This window comes from Scleropages formosus, chromosome 22, assembly GCF_900964775.1.
Source record: "Scleropages formosus chromosome 22, fSclFor1.1, whole genome shotgun sequence".
In the NCBI taxonomy this organism is placed as follows: domain Eukaryota; kingdom Metazoa; phylum Chordata; class Actinopteri; order Osteoglossiformes; family Osteoglossidae; genus Scleropages; species Scleropages formosus.
Window position 1 is genome coordinate 7,196,121 of NC_041827.1, and position 19,206 is coordinate 7,215,326.

Here is a 19,206-nt window from a genome sequence, read left to right on the forward strand (position 1 = left end):
ATTCATTTTTTCTGAATTTTTCAGTTTGTCCAACAAAAATATTTTTCTTGTGTAATACAATGAAGACAATCCTCAACTAAAATCAACATTTAAAATAAAGAGGACATGGGGAAAATGTATTGAGAACAATTTAAAACATGTATTTATGGCATTGAAAATCATCTTGAAAAATACCTGAATTACATTCAATGTTAGTCTTTGCAGCAAGTTCAGATTTTTCTCCATGGTAACAAAAGCAGAGCTGAAGTGTGTCACATGGGCTTTGTGACCATTCATAGCCTCACTTTGCTCTTCTAAGAGCCCACTACTAAGACCCTAAAGTTACATACATTCTTTTTTTCATTCAGAGGTAAAGACATTCTTCCTGAGTATATGAAACAACACTACATATGTTAAAAGCAAAAAATAAAAAAAACAAAACATCTGACACCCAAAGACAGTAGCAGATGTTTTAGTGTTTTAAGAAGCTTTTCAATAAACTACTGGCTTTTGTGGTGACTGCATATTTCCATGTGGGAGATTTTAATTCAGTAAGCAGAGCAGTATGGAGAATGATTTCCTTTCTTTTTTTTTGTTTTTGACTTTGGGCAAGGTACTTTAACATGGTTTTGTCAGAGCCAAATCAATCTAGCAGGAGTGATGACATCGGCATCACTCAGTTAACAGAGAACTAATCGTAGGTTCATGTTGCAGTTTCACTGTGAAAACGATAGCATTGATGCAATTTTTTTTTTTTTTTTTTGGTCTGAAGCGACATGATTCCTATGGCCATTTACCTTACATTCCAAGGTCATTTAAATACTAAACCACTGGTTACATCTAAAACATAATAAATTTGCTGTGCTGCTGAAGCAGGCCAGTAATAAATAGGATCCTGAGAGTAGCAGTCTACAAGTCATTCATACTATCAATTCCCCACACCCCAAACGCAGCCCCTGAAAAATTTATTTTGGTTCTTTGGAGAAAAACTTGTATTTACATATGAAAAAACCCAGATGTTCCATATCAGTAATACTAACTCTGACGCTGTCACTCCACTTCTCGCTTTTTCCATCTCTTTGGATGCAAGATAAGTACTTTTAAGACATCATCCAAAGAGTGTTACAAACTAAGCAATTCCATAACTCCTTTCAGCGGCTGGACATCTTGCTCCACTCCATGCAAGTGTCCAGTTCTTTGGAGGTGGCGTGGGGCCGCACTTTATGGAAGGCGTTCTCAAAGTCCTTGAAGGTGGGTGGTGTGAGAGGTGTGGACAGGCCATGCAGGGATCGAGGAGGTGTGGCAGAAGAGATGGCCTGCTGGCAAAGCTGTAGAAGCTCACAGAAGGAGAAGCCCTCGGTTCGCTGCAGCAGTCCACCTAACTCTCGTTCACTCAAGCAGCAGCCCTGGGATGCCAGTGACTGGAGAATCACCTGCCTGCGTGTCCCTGTGTCTGGCAGAGGCACATAATAGCGCTTTGAGAGGAGCCGGTGCACGGCCTCATCCAACAGGTCTGGTCTGTTGGTAGCGCACACTACTATCATCAGCCCTGTGGCACCGAGCTGCACTGTCTCCAGGTAAGACAGGAACTGCTGACGTAAGCCCTCCTCTGCCAGCAGCTCCACCTCGCTGATGAGCACCACACTGGGCTGCCGTGCACCTGCCACCAGGAAAAGTGTGTGCAGGATCTTCTCGGCTTCGCCTTTCCACTTGGAGGCCAGCATGGCCCCGTTCAGGTGGAAAAAGGTGGCTCCCATCTGAGAGGCTAAACAATGGGCTAATGTGCTCTTACCTCCACCACGTGGGCCAAAGAGTAGGATGGCACGGGGTGGGGGGCTGGTGCCACTGGACCGCAGAACGGGCCACAGTAGGTCCTCCTCTAGTGCAGCCTTGTTATGCGCATGGCCAATCAGTTCTCCCCAGGGCAGCGCAGGGCTGCTGTCTTGCAGCTCCCCGGTAACAAGCTCCAACAGCCGTGGGTCTGCACCCTTCAGTGGATCACCTGACGATACACACGGTGTAGGCACTTTGAGGGGCAGGCTGTGTTGAGAGAGCCCGTGCTCCCCTCCCCCATTTTCACCATTCATCGTGGCTGGGGGGCTGTATTCTTCTGCTCCACTATATGCTGGTGACACCATTGGCTTCAGTCCAGTGAATTTTCCCACGTCATCTGGCCCCAGGCCTGCCTGCGAAGACATCTTTCCAGGCTTGTAGGCCTGGGGGTCCGTGCTGCCTGCGCTGAAGCTGTTGCCTCTGCACTCACCCTTTTCCCCAACACTGTACGGGGAGGTGCCACCGGATTTTGCGTGGTCATACCCATACTTTCTGTAACGTGAACTGTCTGCCTCGTCTTCCTCTGCTGTCATCTCAAAGGCCTTTCTTTTCAGTGACCCTCCAGGCGCTGTATTTTCCAGGTTATGACTCTGGTAGCCATAGCTGGCACCCACTACAGTAGGACGTGGGGGCAAAGGAGTAGGAGCAGCCAGTCCTGAGGGGAGGTAAGACCCAGAGGGATGAGGATATCCTGGGGCCATGGCAGACTGATGAGACGAGTAGTTGTACACGGGACCAGTAGGGGTGTAGCTGGACACTAGGGTGGGAGCAGGCTGTAGTGCATGCAAAGGCGCTGAAGGAAGTGCTGAGCCAGGCTGGGGGCAATAGCCAGAGGAAAGGTAGGTTCCATTGTAGGCAGGGGGACCCCCACAGGAGCTTCCCCCACTGTAGCTTGGGTCAGAGATGCTGCTGTTCACCATTGACCCATTGCCTGCTCCATTTAATCCAGCTGATGAGGCTGTGACCTTGGCCCCCGTCAAGCTCTCTGGTCCAGGGTAGCTCTCAGTGCCGTGTGTCAGGGGCCAGGGCTCCAGTTCACTTTTTGGCCCGCTCAGGCCTCCGAAGGCTCCAGGTTCAGGATAAGCTCCCACCGCGGGGCGGTCATAGGGTGAGTCCAGAACATTCGAGTACTTCTCCGCATAGCGTTTTAGGAGATTAGAAGCTGTGAGTGCAGAGATGTCATCATTAGCCCAGGCGTAGCTGTAGCTGCGGCGCCCGTTGGGGTAGAGGTCAGACTTGTGTGCCGGGGAGGAGGTAGTGGAGGAAACATCAAGGTGCTGCTCGGGCCATTGGCTGAGGGGCTGGGCATGCTCCGGCGTCCAGTGCATCTTCAACAGGCCTGCAGGAAGGATACACAGGGCTGAACTTTGAGCGCACACACGACTACAAGGGTCACATTGTCACACCCCTATATATCAGGTACTAATGAAGACACCTTTCTCCATTAATGCTGAAAAGCAACATTTATATGTATAATAATGTCTGGTCAAATGAAACCATATGAACTGAGAAGTGAACATCTGAATTCAGAGAGAGTGGGCAAAGACACACACACACACTGACTGAAACCACTTGTCCTGAATGGGGTTGGAACGAACCGGAGCCTAACCCGGCAAAACAGGGAATAGGGCTGGAGGGGGAGGGATGCACCCAGGACAGGATGCCAGTCTGTCACAAGGCATCCCAAGTGGGACTCAAACCCCAGACCCACTAGAGAGCAGGCACAAGATAAACCCACTGTGCTACTGCACCCCATGTCCCCCTTTTTGAGTGGGCAAATAGATGGGACAAAAAAAGCACAAAAATACACCACACTTGGTTTTACTGTATGATAGCCCAATGGTCAGCTAGTTATCTTCCCTTTTGTTTTGAAATACAAATGGCTCATTAGTTTACTTTTTAGTGATAATTCCGACCTATATTACTGAAAATTGTTTTACACTATGTAAATTTGACAGATACAATTTTCCAAATATTTTTGCATACATATTTTATGTATGCCTTTGTAGTGTTGATTGGGAGAAAATGGCATGTCGGAAACAGCAGCCGTGCCATTTATCAAACAAAATGATCCAAAAATGAGTCTGTTTGGTTCACTGCTGAAACATATCCCAGCAGGCACCACTGGATGGACAGTACATCGATGATAGTGATGGTAAGAGAGCCATAACCGGTCCATTGCCAGCATAGTCGTCTCTCCCTGAGGATCTATTGTTGTCACGCTCCACATGTTCTACCGAAACCCCATCCCTAGCAACACTAGCCCCCAACACTCCACACCCAACACATCTCCTGCCCCCTGAAATCTCATTCTCCAAAAACCTCAGGGGCTTGCTGGACAAGGGAAGGAATAGAGAGGAGGGGGGATGGGATGCACAGTGGAAGGAGGGGGGTTGGGGAGATAGAATAGTGTGTGCCATTCATTTGTAGCTTCAAGAACATTAGGAGATTGGATGGCCTTTTCTACTGGTCATCTCCCACACGGCAGCCTCACTGATTATTCCTGCGTCGCTCTTGGAAAGGTATGCTAATAAACAGGTTTCGCCATTCCTTCCTTTTAAGACACTGCTTGGAAGAAATTTTAAAGCTTTAATGCCAATTACAAATATCCACGTCTTTCCTTCATAGGTACCTTATGCACAAAATGTGTATGCTCACCATAACTCTTTCGGAAGATACGCTTCAGTAGGTCTTCTGTGTTTTGAACTATGTCATGGTAAACTATTTATTGGGACGGTTTTTCCTGCGGTGACTATATGCTGTCCAGTGTTTCAAAGTGCATAATGTAGTCTGCAGTGAAATTTTTTTGCTAGTTTTGTCATTTCTCTTTTTTTTTTACACTCCATGAGAACTTCACTTCTGCCTTACCAAAAATGAAACGGCTCTCAACTTCCTGAGTCACGAATGTGCGTGCCCACACCCCACTCCGCCACTGAAAACAGCCATTTCATGGGGATTTTCTGACTGCTCTTTGCTGAGGCATTAGCTTGACATTCCAGGCATAGCAGGGTATTATTAAACTGTCACAATTCAGCCGAGGGAGAGGGTTACACCACCCGAAAAGCCAGAATAAGACGAGCGCTCCAGTATCGGTCCTGTCCCCCCTCCTGCGTAGAAGTGTGGCTTTGCACAGCACGGCACAGCGTACCAATGTCACGTTGCTAGCGGCTATTTAAAGATGGGACCCAAGTTCTGCATCATAGCCTATATATAATTTATATCTTTATTGTCTGCCCCTCTGTCAAGGAAATCTACTTCTGTGTGCCTTTGGATTACGCCTGCTACTCCTTCGGTAAGGCTGGGCTCCCAGATGGCCACTAAATTAGCTCTTCCCCCTTCATATTCAAATCCAGCTGTCCCTGTTCCCAGAGCCCCAGAGTGCTCGCGGGGCCGTGCACCTTTCCTCGGCAGAACAAAACAAACACGGTAATTCTTGAGCATGCCATCACAGCAGGCTGTCATTGTTTCTACGTGAGGCTTTGGTCAGGGCTGTAGTTTACACATACACTTCTTGAAAGCCATACATAGCCATGGACCTGTTCCAAAAGGCCTGGCAAGAGGGATCAGCACGTGACAGAGATGGATGGCAGCTGAGGGAAAGGACATAAAAACTGAGTGCACAGCAGGAGCGCAGTCCCCCGCACAAGCAGCAGGCAATAGGGGAAGTCAGCCAAGCGGCGCTGCGGGCTACACTCCTAATACCAATCAAACACAACCATCCGCTGCATCCTCTCAGGCATGGCTTACTCTAATCGTAGCCTTGCTTTCAGAGGACGCCTAGTCTGAAGACTGACTTTAGACTGTTCAGAAATGAGAACGGCTATTTTACCCTTTGGGGGTGCGGTGGCGCAGTGGGTTGAACCACAGTCCTGCTCTCCGGTGAGTCTGGGGTTCGAGTCCCGCTTGGGGTGCCTTGCGGCGGACTGGCGTCCCGTCCTGGGTGTGTCCCCTTCCCCCTCCGGCCTTACGCCCTGTGTTGCCGGGTAGGCTCCGGTTCCCCGTGACCCCGTACGGGACAAGCGGTTCTGAAAATGTGTGTGTGTGTGTGTATTTTACCCTTTTCTTCACCAAGACAGCGACTCACGTCAATGAATATACGGTTTTACTCAGTTCAGTTCTGAAGCCATGACCTAAGTGTTTAAACTAAAAAGAAGCCTTTTCATTCAGAATGATGCTGCTTTTTCTTATCTTAAAAGTTACAAAAGCTCTGCAGGACCAAACTATGCTTATTCCTTACAGGATTCTGTTGTTTGTTCACGAACTTAAACCATAGTTACTCCTGAAGTCATTCTTTGCCATGGTAAATGCCTTTCTTGGTTAGAACTCAGAAAGTACTTTAAGACCATGTGTAGCAAAACATTCCATACAAGGAAATTTTAAACACTTGCTCTAAAATCATTACAAGATCTCTGATCTAATAATTGCATTTTAACCTCGGCATGCTACGCTCAAGGTTGAGATGCAGGGCTCAGCCAACATTTCCATAAGATTTATTGTCTTGCCTGCCAGTACAACCCAAGGGGAAATTCCTCTGCTTGAAGGAATATTATGAGCCATTAGAAGTGAAAATAGCAGAGAAGTGGTCCAACATGGAGGTCTGGAGTCAGCCTTTCCTAATCCTTTAAACCGCTTACCTCCAGTTGTCCAGTGCCCACACAAGACTGATGACAGCCAACTCCATTGAAACTCTACCAAATATGATGTAACTTATAAAGACTGATGACACCTGAAAACCAGAGATACTCTTTTTTTAAAAAAAAAAAAAAAAAAAATTTTGTTCTCCCCGAAATCTTTCGGTGTTTGCCGTGGCTAGGAGGGGAATATGAGATCAGGTTGACTGGGAGGCTGCAGAATGTGTTCTGGGAAAGTAAACATTTTTTGGGCATGGCTGCATATGTGCAGTTTCAAGTCAGTGCACAGACAGATGTATTCCCCCCAAGAAGCCTTCTCCACAAGCGACTGTGAGAAATGATTGTCCGGCAGCCGTCTCTACGCTGCTATTGTCCTCAGCAGTTCTGAGACAAAGCTGGAAGGATCCCATTGTTGAGAGGCTGCCTAATTATGGAAATCTTGTTAATCTATTCAGCAGCATTCCTCTTAGAGCTTTCATCCTGGCCTGAGCTTGTGGAAGGATTTTGTGTTCTTGTGTTACATGTGTGCTGTATGGGCATAGTAAATGTATGTGCCTGTGAACACAAATGAGCAATTCTTCATACATATTCCTGCTGCTGTACTCCATTCAGTGCCATTGATAGAAAGTCTGAATATTCTGATGGCTCAGGAGTATAATTTTTTTCCATGTACCTATAATGTTGAGTAAAAGCTTTTTTAAAAAGTCAAAGGAACTCAATGCTAAGGCCCAGCAACATTAGCACTTCAATTTCCTGCACGGCAATGATTTTTTAAGAAGTTTTCGGATTTGTATCGTAGTACTGTCATCTTATTTTCTTCTGTGTATGTTTTTAAGGTGGGTGTGGTATTCAAACTCAGTACCATTAAGTGTCTCCTGTTCTGTGTCTGTCAGGAAAAAGAAAAAAAAGAGTCCAAGTCATGCAAGAGGCCTACAAGAAAGGCAAGATAGGGGTAATGTGGTGGTCTTCAGAAGTCAAGAATGGCAGGATGGGAGGACTCCTGAAATCTGAGATCTACAGGAAACTCACTAGAGGCACCCCTGTTCTCCTGCACCCTTAGAGGTCCTGGTTTCTGTACTTCCACTTGCACAATTTTGTTCTCCTGGCCTGAGGATCAGCTGTCTCAAAAGATGCTTTTTGGAATGGCTGAGTGTTCAGCAGAGCAGATTGTCAAGAGGTCACTTATAAACAAGAGCTGGATCAATCCAATCAGGAGATGCGCTCTGTGAAGTAAGCATGCTTAGGGAAGGCCTTTGCATGGCCATCCTGTCCCACAGCTTCTGCTTCCTAAGCTATGACCCCACATCTACTGTTGGAACATGTACAACCCATAAAAGTGCTTTGTTTAGGTAGACAGGTATTAATTATGCAAGCAGGCACAGAAGTCTTTTTTTTTTTTTAACATTTACTCAGGCATGTGTTGATTTCAATCTCACTTTAATGAACTGACCACAAGCATCATTTCGAAAGTCGCCAAGAAGCAAGATGTGCCTACAAAACAGTGGAGGATGATGCATTTCCCTACTTTACAAGTTTTGTTGCAAACATTCGAATGTTACAAGTCAGCACTGTGAAATGAAATAAGCAACTAAATAAAGCAGATGATGAACAATTTTGTTTTTACTTGAAATTTATGTTTGTGTTTTCGTCACCTTTGCCGTTTCAGCTAATTTCTTCCAATGGTCGTCAGCAGCAGGGTCACTGAAGTAATTAAGGACCCATTAGGTAGATAAAGCAATGGCAGTGAGCTCAGGAAGGGTTGGCACTGAGAACCAAAGGGCTGAAGAGGATTGGTTTGAAATGAAAACGCGAACGTGTTTTACACTGGTCCTACATCATTTTTACTGACGTTCCTATAAACCAGGTTTTAAATGCCTGCGGGACACATCCACCAAGTGAGGCTACAACAGCGGTCGACGTTGGATCGTGTCATTTGTAATAATCACCTTTGCGCTTCTGCACAAAGTTTTGCAGCAAGAGAGTCCAAACGAGGCAGCCGGGTAGAGCGAATCCCAATCCTTACGGAACGTTTTGGCAAACAAGAATTTAAGTACGGGTTCAATTTATGAAGTGTCAGTCCTTCACTTCTGATAGCATTGTGCTATGAAGATGCCTGTGATGCCAATGGTGAGGTATAATAATCCAAGCAGAAGCTAATATCCAAAAAGCTAATGAAGGAAGCTCCTTCATTTGCACTCTAATTAATCACTGCCATACGATGCTGATAAGGTAGCTTGTGCTCAAATTGTTGGCCAATTTGTATTCATTAAACAAACGGGATCAATTTTCAGGGGATGGAGGCTCTGACATAAACATGCGGGCTTGCTGAGTTTTGGAGCACTTCTGTAAACGCAGCCAGCAGGCTTTGCTTTAAGAAATTTGCCCTTGTGATATACTGCACCCCCGCCCCCCACCTTACAAAGGCAGTGTGTTCCTGAAAAACCCTTTGTACAATGAATTCCCATAAAAATGTCACTACCGTTAGTTTCAATGGTAAACATTTTTATGTGTTTCTGAGCCCCAACAGTGTCACTAAAATCTAATATCTAAGGAAATTGGAATGCCCTTTTCTGTTGCCCTAAAATACTGTATCACCCAGTCCCATTGAAATGGACACAATTATTTTGATTGTTAACATTGCCATAACACAACATAACAAGGCAGTTTCCCCTCATTAATTACTCTGTAACACTGTAAGGACCTCTGCCCATTCAGCTCCTTTGTAGCTATTACTGCATACTTAAAGTGTGGGTATCCTCTAGGTGCTCTGGTTTCCTCCCACGGTCCAAATACATGTTTCAGGTGAATCGCTGACTGCTCATGCTTGTAGTGCGTGAATGTGTGTGTGTGTTTGCAAAGCTGACATTGCAAAGCCAAAAACAGTGACTAAGCTTGTCGCCACGTAAACATAAATGGTATATGGTATAATAAACTTGCACTTACACAAAAATAAAATATTAAGGATGTTTACAAAACTATATTGCAATTGTTTGCTAAAAAAAACATGTCACTTATACAATCACAATGTGTGTGTGTTATATTGCTCTCCTGCATAGATGGGTGAGCGACTGTAGAGAGTTTACTGTGGATATATATAGAATTGTAAGTCACCTTTCATAAAGAGGTCAGCTAAATATAGTAGCACCCCGGCTAAATCCTCTAATTTGTTGCAAAAAAAAATTGACGTTAAGTGATTTAGACAATCGCCAAATTGCATTTTGCCCTCGAAATGGCGGAATCCATAGAAAAGACCCACCTCAACTGAATTTTGAACTCCCCCTAACTTTTCAAATCGTTTACCATTGTTTAAAATGCCGCAAATGCATTCTATTTATAATTAACTTATAGAAAAATTGAAATAGTGACTAAATATTTTAAGTTTGTAAACTTATATTCGGAATTCTTACCCCAAAGTCTTACCTTGAAGTTGAGCAGGTCACATTTCTGCTTTCGGTGCCATTTCGATTGCACGGTTTATGTTACATAAAGCTAACTGGCTCAGGGTTAGGGCGGCTGCACACTGATTGAGCCCTGAGGGAACTCCCGGACCACGAGGGACCATCAGGCCAGCAGGACGCTAAGAGAACATAAGGCGGTGGATGAGATGTTGACCAAAAGGATGTTAGACAGCGTGATTGTTAGCTGGGGATCCACCGTACTACATAGCAACCAGTGTGTACCACTGTGGAGAGAAGTGTCTGCTGAATGAATGAAGTACATTTTGAAATACGCCAAGTGATTCAAACAATTTCAAGTTTTCATTTTGCATTCAGGCCATTATTTGCTTTTACACACAACCACTGGTCACATATTCATAATGCTTATTGTCTATATCTGTTATACATGGATGGGAGGTGTAGTGGCGCACTGTGTTTGGCCAGGCCTTACTGCGTGGTGGGTCTAGGGTTCAAGTCCTACTGGGGGTGATTTGTGGTGGACTGGTGTCCTGTCTGGGCTGTGTTGTCTCCCCTTCCAGCCCTGCACCCTGTATTGCCTGGTCTGGCTCCAGCTTGCCACAACTCTGCTCAGGACAAGCATTTGTGTGTGTTTTATACGTGGGGTAGTTTTAATGTCACAATGTACCATATTATAGTGTGGAAGCAGGAGTATAAATGAAACTCCTCAAAGTTAAGTTCCTGCAACTCAAATGGGTGTATCTTAGGTTGTGACTGTACGATCTAACAATATACATGCTGAAGTTTGAAATAAAGAGTATTTTGCTGTCAAAATGAATCATGCCTGCTATACATTCCGGAACTGTGACTTTATGACTATCATTTTGTAAAGAAACAACTATTCTTCTGAAATTCAGTTCCAACAAACTTAGGCAGTTGAATTTAAACATTTTGTTCCATCACAAATACACAAAACAACAGAATACCATGGCTCAGTCTCTAGGTGTTTTAAGATACATTGCAATATATTACTGCAAAAATGTGGTATGGATATGTAAAAAGGAACATATCCTTAATGAACAGAAAGCTGTGCAACACAGGACATTTTGGTTGATAACCCTGAGTGGCTGCAGTTGTGCCATTGCATCAAAATTAAAATTGTTTAGGGATTTCTGTTGAGTGGGGGAGGTGTGGTGGCGCAGTGGGCTGGACTGGGTTCTGCTCTCCAGTGGGTCTGGGGTTTGAGTCCTGTTTAGGGTGCCTTGTGATGGAATGGTGTCGCATCCTGGGTGTATCCCCTCCCCCTTCAGCCCTTTGCCCTGTGTTGCCAGGTTAGACTCTGGCTCCCCGTGACCCTGTATGGAACAAGTGGTTTCAGATGGTGTGTGTGTGATGTGTGATTCCTGTTGAGTCGCTTAACTGAAGAAGGAAGAACTTTGCAGCCAAATTCATAACAGAACAGGTCACTTAATCTTATCAACACTACTGTCTTTCTTTGGGAGCCTTTGATGGACCAATTAGCTAGTGGTAGCACAGCAAGTAGTGTTGCTCTCTCATAGCGCCTGGGTGGCGCAAGAGGATGTAGGTTTGATCCCTGTTCAGTGTATAAAGAGTTTGCATGTCCCCCCCCGTGTCTGCGTGGGTTTCCTCTGGGTGCCCTGGTTTCCTCCCACAGTCCAAAGACATGCTGTTCAGGTGGACTGGTGACTCTAAGGGTCGCCCACAGTATGTGTGTGAGGTGCAGAAAGAAAGTGTGTTCCGCTGATGTATGGATGAGTGACCCGGTGTAAGTAGTGTATTTAGCAGTGTAAGTCACCTTAGAGAATGAGGTGTGGACTGATAACACTACATTATGTTCACTGGAAGCTTCTTTGGAGAAAAGTGTCTACTAAATGAATACATGTAAAATAGCATTGATAATTTATCAATAAGGTGTTCACTGTGAGGCTTTGCAGGAGAAGTTATGATGAATCCTATTCAGCATAGCAGCAGCCGAAAGGCAGGGAATGTCTCTATGTTCTCCCTGATTTCTCCCTGTTATAGCAGGAACAGTAAAAAGCTCTCACATCTGCTCAAATTGTGCTGCTGGATAGTGTGACTCTTCAACGCTAAAACATTCGGTGGGAATAAAATAACCATATATAACCATTGTGAATGCCCACAGCTAAGACCGCACGCTGGAGGAGCAGGGTCAAGGCGACATCGACTTGCTGCAAAACACACTGTAAAGCATCTCTTAATAGTGTTACCAAAACTAAGAGATACCAAGAGTTTGTCATGTCTCGGTATTTTTATCTTTATAGAAGAGGAAAATAACGCATTTTTCCATCCATTTTTTTAAAGGAATCCAGCAGCAGGAGTGTAAAAGTTTGTTCGTATTTTTAGCTAATTTAATCGTACAAATAACAGCTGGAATTAAAACCCCAATTAGCATGTAACATGGCTAGGTCAAAATGACAACTTAATTGTGAATTATTTCACATTTGTTCATTGAGGAAACACTTTTCTTCAAAGTGATGTGCGGTACCACGCAGTGATTACATGATGCCTTTATCCCAAGTAGCAAGGTTACAATTGTAGATAGACTCAGTTCCCTACAGTCATTGACTCACCTATAACGTAGAACACTGTAACACACGTGCACGTGCACGTGCACACACACACACACACACACACACACACACACACACACACACACACACACACACACACACACACACACACACACACACAGAGTTGGCAATTTAGTCATCTATTCACCCGAAACATATCTTTGAGCTAAGGGAAGAAACCAGAACACCTGCAGACAACCCAGTGAAACATGGTGAGAACGTGCAAACTGTACACAGCTTGAGCGAAGATCATATGAACATGTGAACCCATAGCCCAGGAACTGTGAAGTACCAGGACTACCTGCTGCAACACCGTCCCTACCGTTCCCTGTTATTATGTCTAGTTGTACTATTTTGTGTGGGTCCCCATAGTGAGGATTTAAAAAAAACAAGCTCCCCTCCCCCCTCTCTGCTCATTCTTGTGGTTTCACAAATGGTCACAACTGGCTCCTCCCCTCCCTCTGGGGGGGAAAAAGTAGGGTCTCTATTTTGTGCGGTGGAGACTGGGCTTAGGTCTTTGTGGCCCCTAATATATCAACAACCAGCTGTCCCAAGGCTCCGTGGTGACCGATCACTCCCCCGTCCATCTGTCCCCTTCTCTTTCTCTGGCGCACTCGCTACTTTTCGCTCTCCTAGAGCTACAGTCCCACCGAGCATTGCGTATTCCCTGCTCCCAATTTCACATGTCCTCTCACGACCTCGGAGCATCGCCTTGCTTGGGCCGGTTCATCTTCTGTGCGCATGGCCAAAAGACCTGAGGGACGCCGTGTCCACCCCCCGACATGTGCTCGTTTCCAGAAACGCATTTGTATCAAATAAGACGCTGCAAGCAAAGCGACCCGTCTGGTATCGTGAACCCAAACACTTTCACCTTACTGGTACTCCGCTAGCTTGACGAAGACCTATTTTCCCACACAGATACCCCAGAACATTTCTTCAGGTTCACCTTCGTGGCTTTTTTTGCACTCGAACAGCGCTGGAATGGTGGTTTGCTGAGCAAGCCCCCCCCCCCCCCCCCCCCGCCCCCCCACTTTTTTGTAAACAACGTCAAACCGATTAGTGGTCGCAAAGCCATAAGGCCGCCGTGCTTTCCCTTCCCAGTCCTGTGGCACCCCTCGAAATCCCACCCACAGCACTGCCCTGCCTCTCGGACCAGGACGGCTAATTAAAGCCCATTGAACGCCCTCACTAACGACTCGGTTGTCATTCATGGAAACACTTGAGTGGGGTGTGTGTTTACTCGAGAGCCCGTCGCACCAATTCCAAACAGCCCTCATACTGCTGCCCTCAAGACAGTACCAGTGCTGCTGCGATTAAACCTTTGTTCCCTTCGGTGCCGCAGTGTGTTGCTTGGCTTTCCTGTCCATACCGTTAAAGGCTTCGCTCAAGCAGTTAGACTGTCCGTGGAGTCACGGCGAACCACAGGCTCCCAGCTATTCGGTTGGCGTGGTCGATCAGTGGAGATGTGTAAAAACTGCAGCATTGAGGCAGTCTAAGAAAGAGCATCACCAAATTAGATCAGTTTAAAAGACTGGACCTTTCTATTGATGGCGCCCCCAAGCACTAAGAGCTCGGGCACTCCGGTGGTGCCGGCCTGGGACTGATTTAGGACTCCATGAGAATAAAGAGCGTGGTTTTCTGACAAAATCCCTGCAGGAGTATCTGTGGCACCTGGAATTTCACTCAAATTTCCTTGTGATCCAACCCTGCCCTTTGCACAGTTTATGTTTCCCAAGCCAGGGGTGCAACCACTGTTGTTGTAGAATGTGTCAAATTGCTTACTGCAACAGTGCAAGTAAGAGATACCGCTTGTGTTTTTATTTCGTCCTTTGAGCCGAGACTCCAACCCATCAAGTATCTCAGCAGTGTGCGTGGAAAGCTTCGTTACTCCAAAAATTCCAGCATAAATGTGAGCATTTTTCCAAAGGAAGAAGCTTGGAAATGTGTACAATGAACGGCAACAACTACGAAAAATATAAAATCCCGGCAAAAAAGAGCAAGCAGGTAGCCTCTTCAACTGTGTGAAACCCAGGTAAAAATATTCTACTGTGACGTTACACATTTCAATAACCCATTTTAAAACCCTGTTTTAGACGAGGGACCTGAGGGAATCACAGATTCCTCTCTAGAGTTTGCAAGAAATTCTTTTGAACTGAATGTAGGAATTCACAGCTCAATACACCTAATTATCGGTACTTGACTAAACGTAGCGTTTTCTGAAGTATTTTTACGCTCGTGCGGTGGGTCGCACAGGCCTTCGCGAAGTATAAAGCATGGACATCATGAGGACGCACCTACTGTACATATGGCAGCAGTGCAGTACAACCTGTGGGAGAAATAACGCAGCAGAGGGCCAGGGGCGGCCACACTCCAACTGAATGGGATCCGGTAATGGGATGAGACTTTCCGAGAAACGCTCGTCCGCTCCCCCGCCGGAGGAGAGACGCCAAAAAAAGACCGACAGCACACGGCTGAAATGTTCCTCCGCTCCATCTCCTCAAAGGCACTAAATTACAACGTTAAACATTTCAAGTCAGTCTGCTTCTGAAGCAGGTTTAAATATTGACACACAAACAGAGGCTGCCCTGCGCCTTTACCCCACGGCAACGCGTGCGGCAACAGCGCTGGGCGCCGACACAGGATTCGGGCAGCCGAATTTATCAGCCAATTATGTAACATTATCGCTCTGCCATTAAAAGAATGCCAGCCGTGACATCAGAGTCTCGCACCATTTGCATTGGGTGGAAGTAGATAAATGGGGTGAATAAAGACAGTTAGCAATCTCCAGCTTTCTCCCAAGAATTCTTTGGAGATATCACTGGCTGTCTGGGAAGACTCAGAAAAAAAGTGCCCCATGCTGTCTTGCCAACAATGCAGTTTTTGCAGAAGCTCCGAGCAGAGTGCTGGACTCCAGCTAGCCTGGTGGGGGGCTGGAGACCCCACTCGTCACTTATCAATTGAGCACTGAAAGGGAGGAGAAGAGAGGGCCAGAAGGCAGCAGAGCATACGCAGAGCTCGTGCAACGCTCGGGGTGAGTGCAGTTGGTAAAATTCCACTGTGAGAGCCACGGTCTCTACGAGCTTCTATAGATGGACTTTGGTATACCGAGACGTGTCTTTTTTATTTATTTTTTGACGGCTGGCAAATTATCACACGCGCAAATTTGTTTGTACATAGATAATTTTTTTAAAAAAAAAAACCATCCAATGACATAGCAAGGCTTTTTTACCAATGGTACTGCCAGTTAATGCTCTAAATGGCAGTTCAGCTGAAATATCCACGTTATGAACTAAATGACAAGAATGTATCTTGCATTATAAAGCTAATTACAAGGTCCCGAGACAAAGCAGCCATACACCTCTGCAAGAAGGCGTGTTTTTCCAACGATGAGCTACCAGGTCAGATTGGTTTGGTCATGACTATGTAATTAGTGTTGATGTATACTGTGTTATTTACAAGGCGGTAACAATTTTACAACTCTCAAGCAAAAATAAATGTGTTTCTTTGCACACCCGTGAAAACCACAAGGGTGAGCAGGGAACCAGGTCAACAAAAATAGCAGCGTCTTTTGATTTCTTCCAGGCACCACCACACTTCACAGCCGTTAAGAGACAATGTAAATAAATCACATCATGCTACACGGTGCCCAGGTATGTTCCATGTTGTTAAAGGAAAAGGTCTTAATGGGACACTGAAAATGTAAATAATACACCATGACACTGAAGCAATTTTGTGAGAGCAACATCTAGTCACTTCCAATGTTACAGAGGTTTGTTTTGTCAGCTGGAACACAAGCCTGGCTTCCTGCGTGCTTTTTGAGCTGTTATTGAAATTATTTTGCGCGGAGAATCAGACCTTCATTTATCAGTATGAGTGGTCATTTTTCAGTTTGACCAGCCGTTTAAAATCTTGCTGGCTACTGCAGAAAGGCTACGGGAAGTGTCAGCTGTGAAAGCCATCACCTCCTACCATCAGCCTTTTGCTGGAGAGCAAATCATGGGCTCTGCGCTCTGCGTCTAGCCGGAATTAGCAAGCTCTGTGTCGAGCTCGAGATACATGGCTCACGTTCCCTGAGTCACTCCTGTGCTTTTCCCCATCTCAAGACAGGAATTAGAATGCATTCGCGCCTCTTTCGACTCAGCGAATTCTAAGAAAGTACAGTGAGTCATCATTAATTCACAAATGTTGGTGGTCCATGCACAGAATATTTTCTTTATTGGTATAATGTTTTTTGAGTAAGTGCATGAGAGAAAAAATGTGGGTCCAAAGAGACCACTTAGCTTCAATATAGGTGATATAAATATGATTGTTTCACTGTTGTTCACTTTTTTCTTTTTTTCAGTGGAAGGAGTCGTACTTACTGTAGGAAACAATAGGACTCAGCATTCTGCGGACTTGCTCTCCGTTAAGACGGCAACTTCTTGGCAGCGAAGCCCAGGTCAGCGTCTGTCAGCCAGGACTCCATGGCTGCCCGGAGCTTTCGGAGGGGCCCCACAACACTCAGCCCTGGATGCAGAGCACAGTCACTGCTTAGTAGTGCCCCCCGAAACACGTGCAATCTCAGTCTCGAAATGAACATCTACGCACATGGATGCACATTTCTATGGCTGTAAAACGTATAAACTTATGAAACAGACAGGTGTTCTCAAGTATCCGCGGAAAGCAGGAGTCGGGGGCACAGCTGGGACACACGTTCACGCTCCCAGCATAGTAGAGGGAGATTTAAGGAGAGAGGAGAAACGTAACTACAGTAGTTTAACTGCGAACGTACAACAAGTGCTGCAGTGTGCCAGCGCAGTCCCATCTTGTTGCAGCAATGAAACGGAAGACTCGCTACGGCGGGGGGGATCAATTAGACACTTTTCCAAATGGCGAAACGACACAAAGAGATGCGGTGGAGGTTCCAGTAAGTTCATTTATCGTGATGCACTTTGGGTGACTTTTTTTCAGCAGATCACCTACGCCAATTTACCCGTGCGAGTAAATGTGGGAGATTCGAAACAGGGAATTTCATCCGAATTTGCATTTAAAGAACAGTGTGAAATCAGTAATTAAGATAAACTGGTCTGTGAGCTACTAAATCTAATGGAGAGGAATTAAGAGTTAACCCATATTTTCTGCCTACTAAAACATTACCCTCATTTACATCACTACAAGATTGTGTTCACAAAGAACAGCTGACCTGAAATCATTTCGCTCTGCATTCCTGTTTAAGCACTTATGTCCTCCAATATACACTGTACATATATCAGAATAATATCATGTTCTGGTTGAGCAAAACTGAATGATTATACAAGCTCAGCAAGGAACCATTGCCCAAACTCAGCGAGTCAGTGTGCGGTTTGTGCGCATAAACTATCAGTTTCGGCACATTGACGGTTTTAACGGCGCTAAACTGAAGAACAAACCAACATATTGAATCCCATTTCGTATGAAGGTACGTGCAAGGAATGCCTTTTTGACAGAAACGCTCCCGCTGCCTGCGGACGCACATGCGGGGCGGTGATGTAGAAAAACGTGCACGTCGCTCAAATTTTGCACGAATCCGAGGAAGGCGGCTTGGTCAAAAAAAAAAGAAGAAAGAAAACAAAGCCAACGTTCTGGCCGCCGACCACAAGCCGTTCTTGAACCACGCGGAGGTCTCCTGCACACGCATGGCTTAACTCACTGCTCCGTGTTGAGAGCAAGCAGAACTTTGCACTTTGCTCTGTCAGCAGGAGCGCTCTCGCTGACAGCAGGCCGAGGCACCCGGCAGCTCGCGTGCGAGGCCAAAGCGGAAGGCGCGCGACAAACAGGTAAGCGGAGCGCACGGTGTCCGGCGGACCATTCTCCCGTCGTTTCGGCTGCGGCGTCAAAGAAAGCATCAACAACAAAAAAAGAAAAATAAACCGTAGCCTTTTGGCACAGCAGCCCTGAGCGCAGCGCAGTGGAGAGGAGAGGCTGTGCTGTCTTACCTGCTCATTCCAGTGTTCGCTGTATCAGATGTGGAAGCAGTAAGATAATCCCCAGAGCAAGCGGGCTCCAGTGTGCGCTGCTTGGCTTTTCCCACATATGGGACCTTTCCCTCCCTCCGCTCCCCCCTCTCTCTCTCTCTCTCTCTCTCTCTCTCTCTCTCTCTCTCTCTCTCGATCTCCCTCGCTCTCTCTCCTAGTGACAACAGAAGCACGCAAATCCCCTCCCCCACACCTCCCATCCCCCTCCGTCTCCCTCTCTTTTTGTTTAAACTATTTAAGCAGAGGGAGCGAAGGAGCGGACGAGAGAGAAAAAGTGACCGACTGTGCGCTGAAAGAGGGCCTGCATCGTCTCGCCGGATGGAGAAAAAGGGAGCGAAAGAAACAAGTGCGACGAAGGGAACGGGCCTTTCTTGACAGATTGCGAAGGGCACCGACCTGCATGCCTTCATTAATACGTATGGAGAGGTTGGCTCAAGATGCGAGCACCCCTTGAACAACGCTAGAAGAAAAGTTGCCTTCCAAAGCCCTGACATACACATGTGCGCGGACAATATTCCGTTGATAGAGAGAGCGTAGCTGGACACAGACGCGGAATCATGTGGGACGTACTGCTCGGGAAGTGCGCTTCCCAGTTGTTCCCCGTCAATCCGATCGACTCGAACGCGGGCCCGAGCGAAGCTCTATCTCGTTTGCGCGCGGCGACGCAATTTGCCAATAGCCTCAGAAACCGAATCTCGAGCCTTTGCTGCAACCGCCCGCAACGTTTCGACACACGCAAACAAACGCGCAGCACGGTTTAGAC

General features: G+C 46.1%; 1 protein-coding gene across 1 annotated transcript; it reads right to left on the reverse strand.

The window, feature by feature from the left end:
* Positions 1-1,130: 1,130 nt before the first annotated feature.
* Positions 1,131-18,446, reverse strand: LOC108918289 (putative fidgetin-like protein 2). Its single transcript, XM_018725410.2, has 3 exons — positions 18,405-18,446; positions 16,812-16,956; positions 1,131-3,151 (listed from the first exon to the last, which is right to left on the reverse strand). The coding sequence occupies exons 2-3, from the start codon at positions 16,834-16,836 to the stop codon at positions 1,131-1,133; spliced, it is 2,046 nt and encodes a 681-aa protein (XP_018580926.2). The 5' UTR covers positions 16,837-16,956; positions 18,405-18,446.
* Between the last annotated feature and the right edge of the window lie 760 nt (positions 18,447-19,206).

Bases quoted from the DNA above. Each gene is read 5' to 3' on its own strand.
- LOC108918289 (XM_018725410.2), bottom strand. From the start codon at position 16,836: ATGCTGAGTCCTATTGTTTCCTACA. The intron at 3,152-16,811 runs GTAAGTACGACT...TCCTTCCTGCAG, and splicing joins GAGTCCTATTGTTTCCTACA to GCCTGTTGAAGATGCACTGG.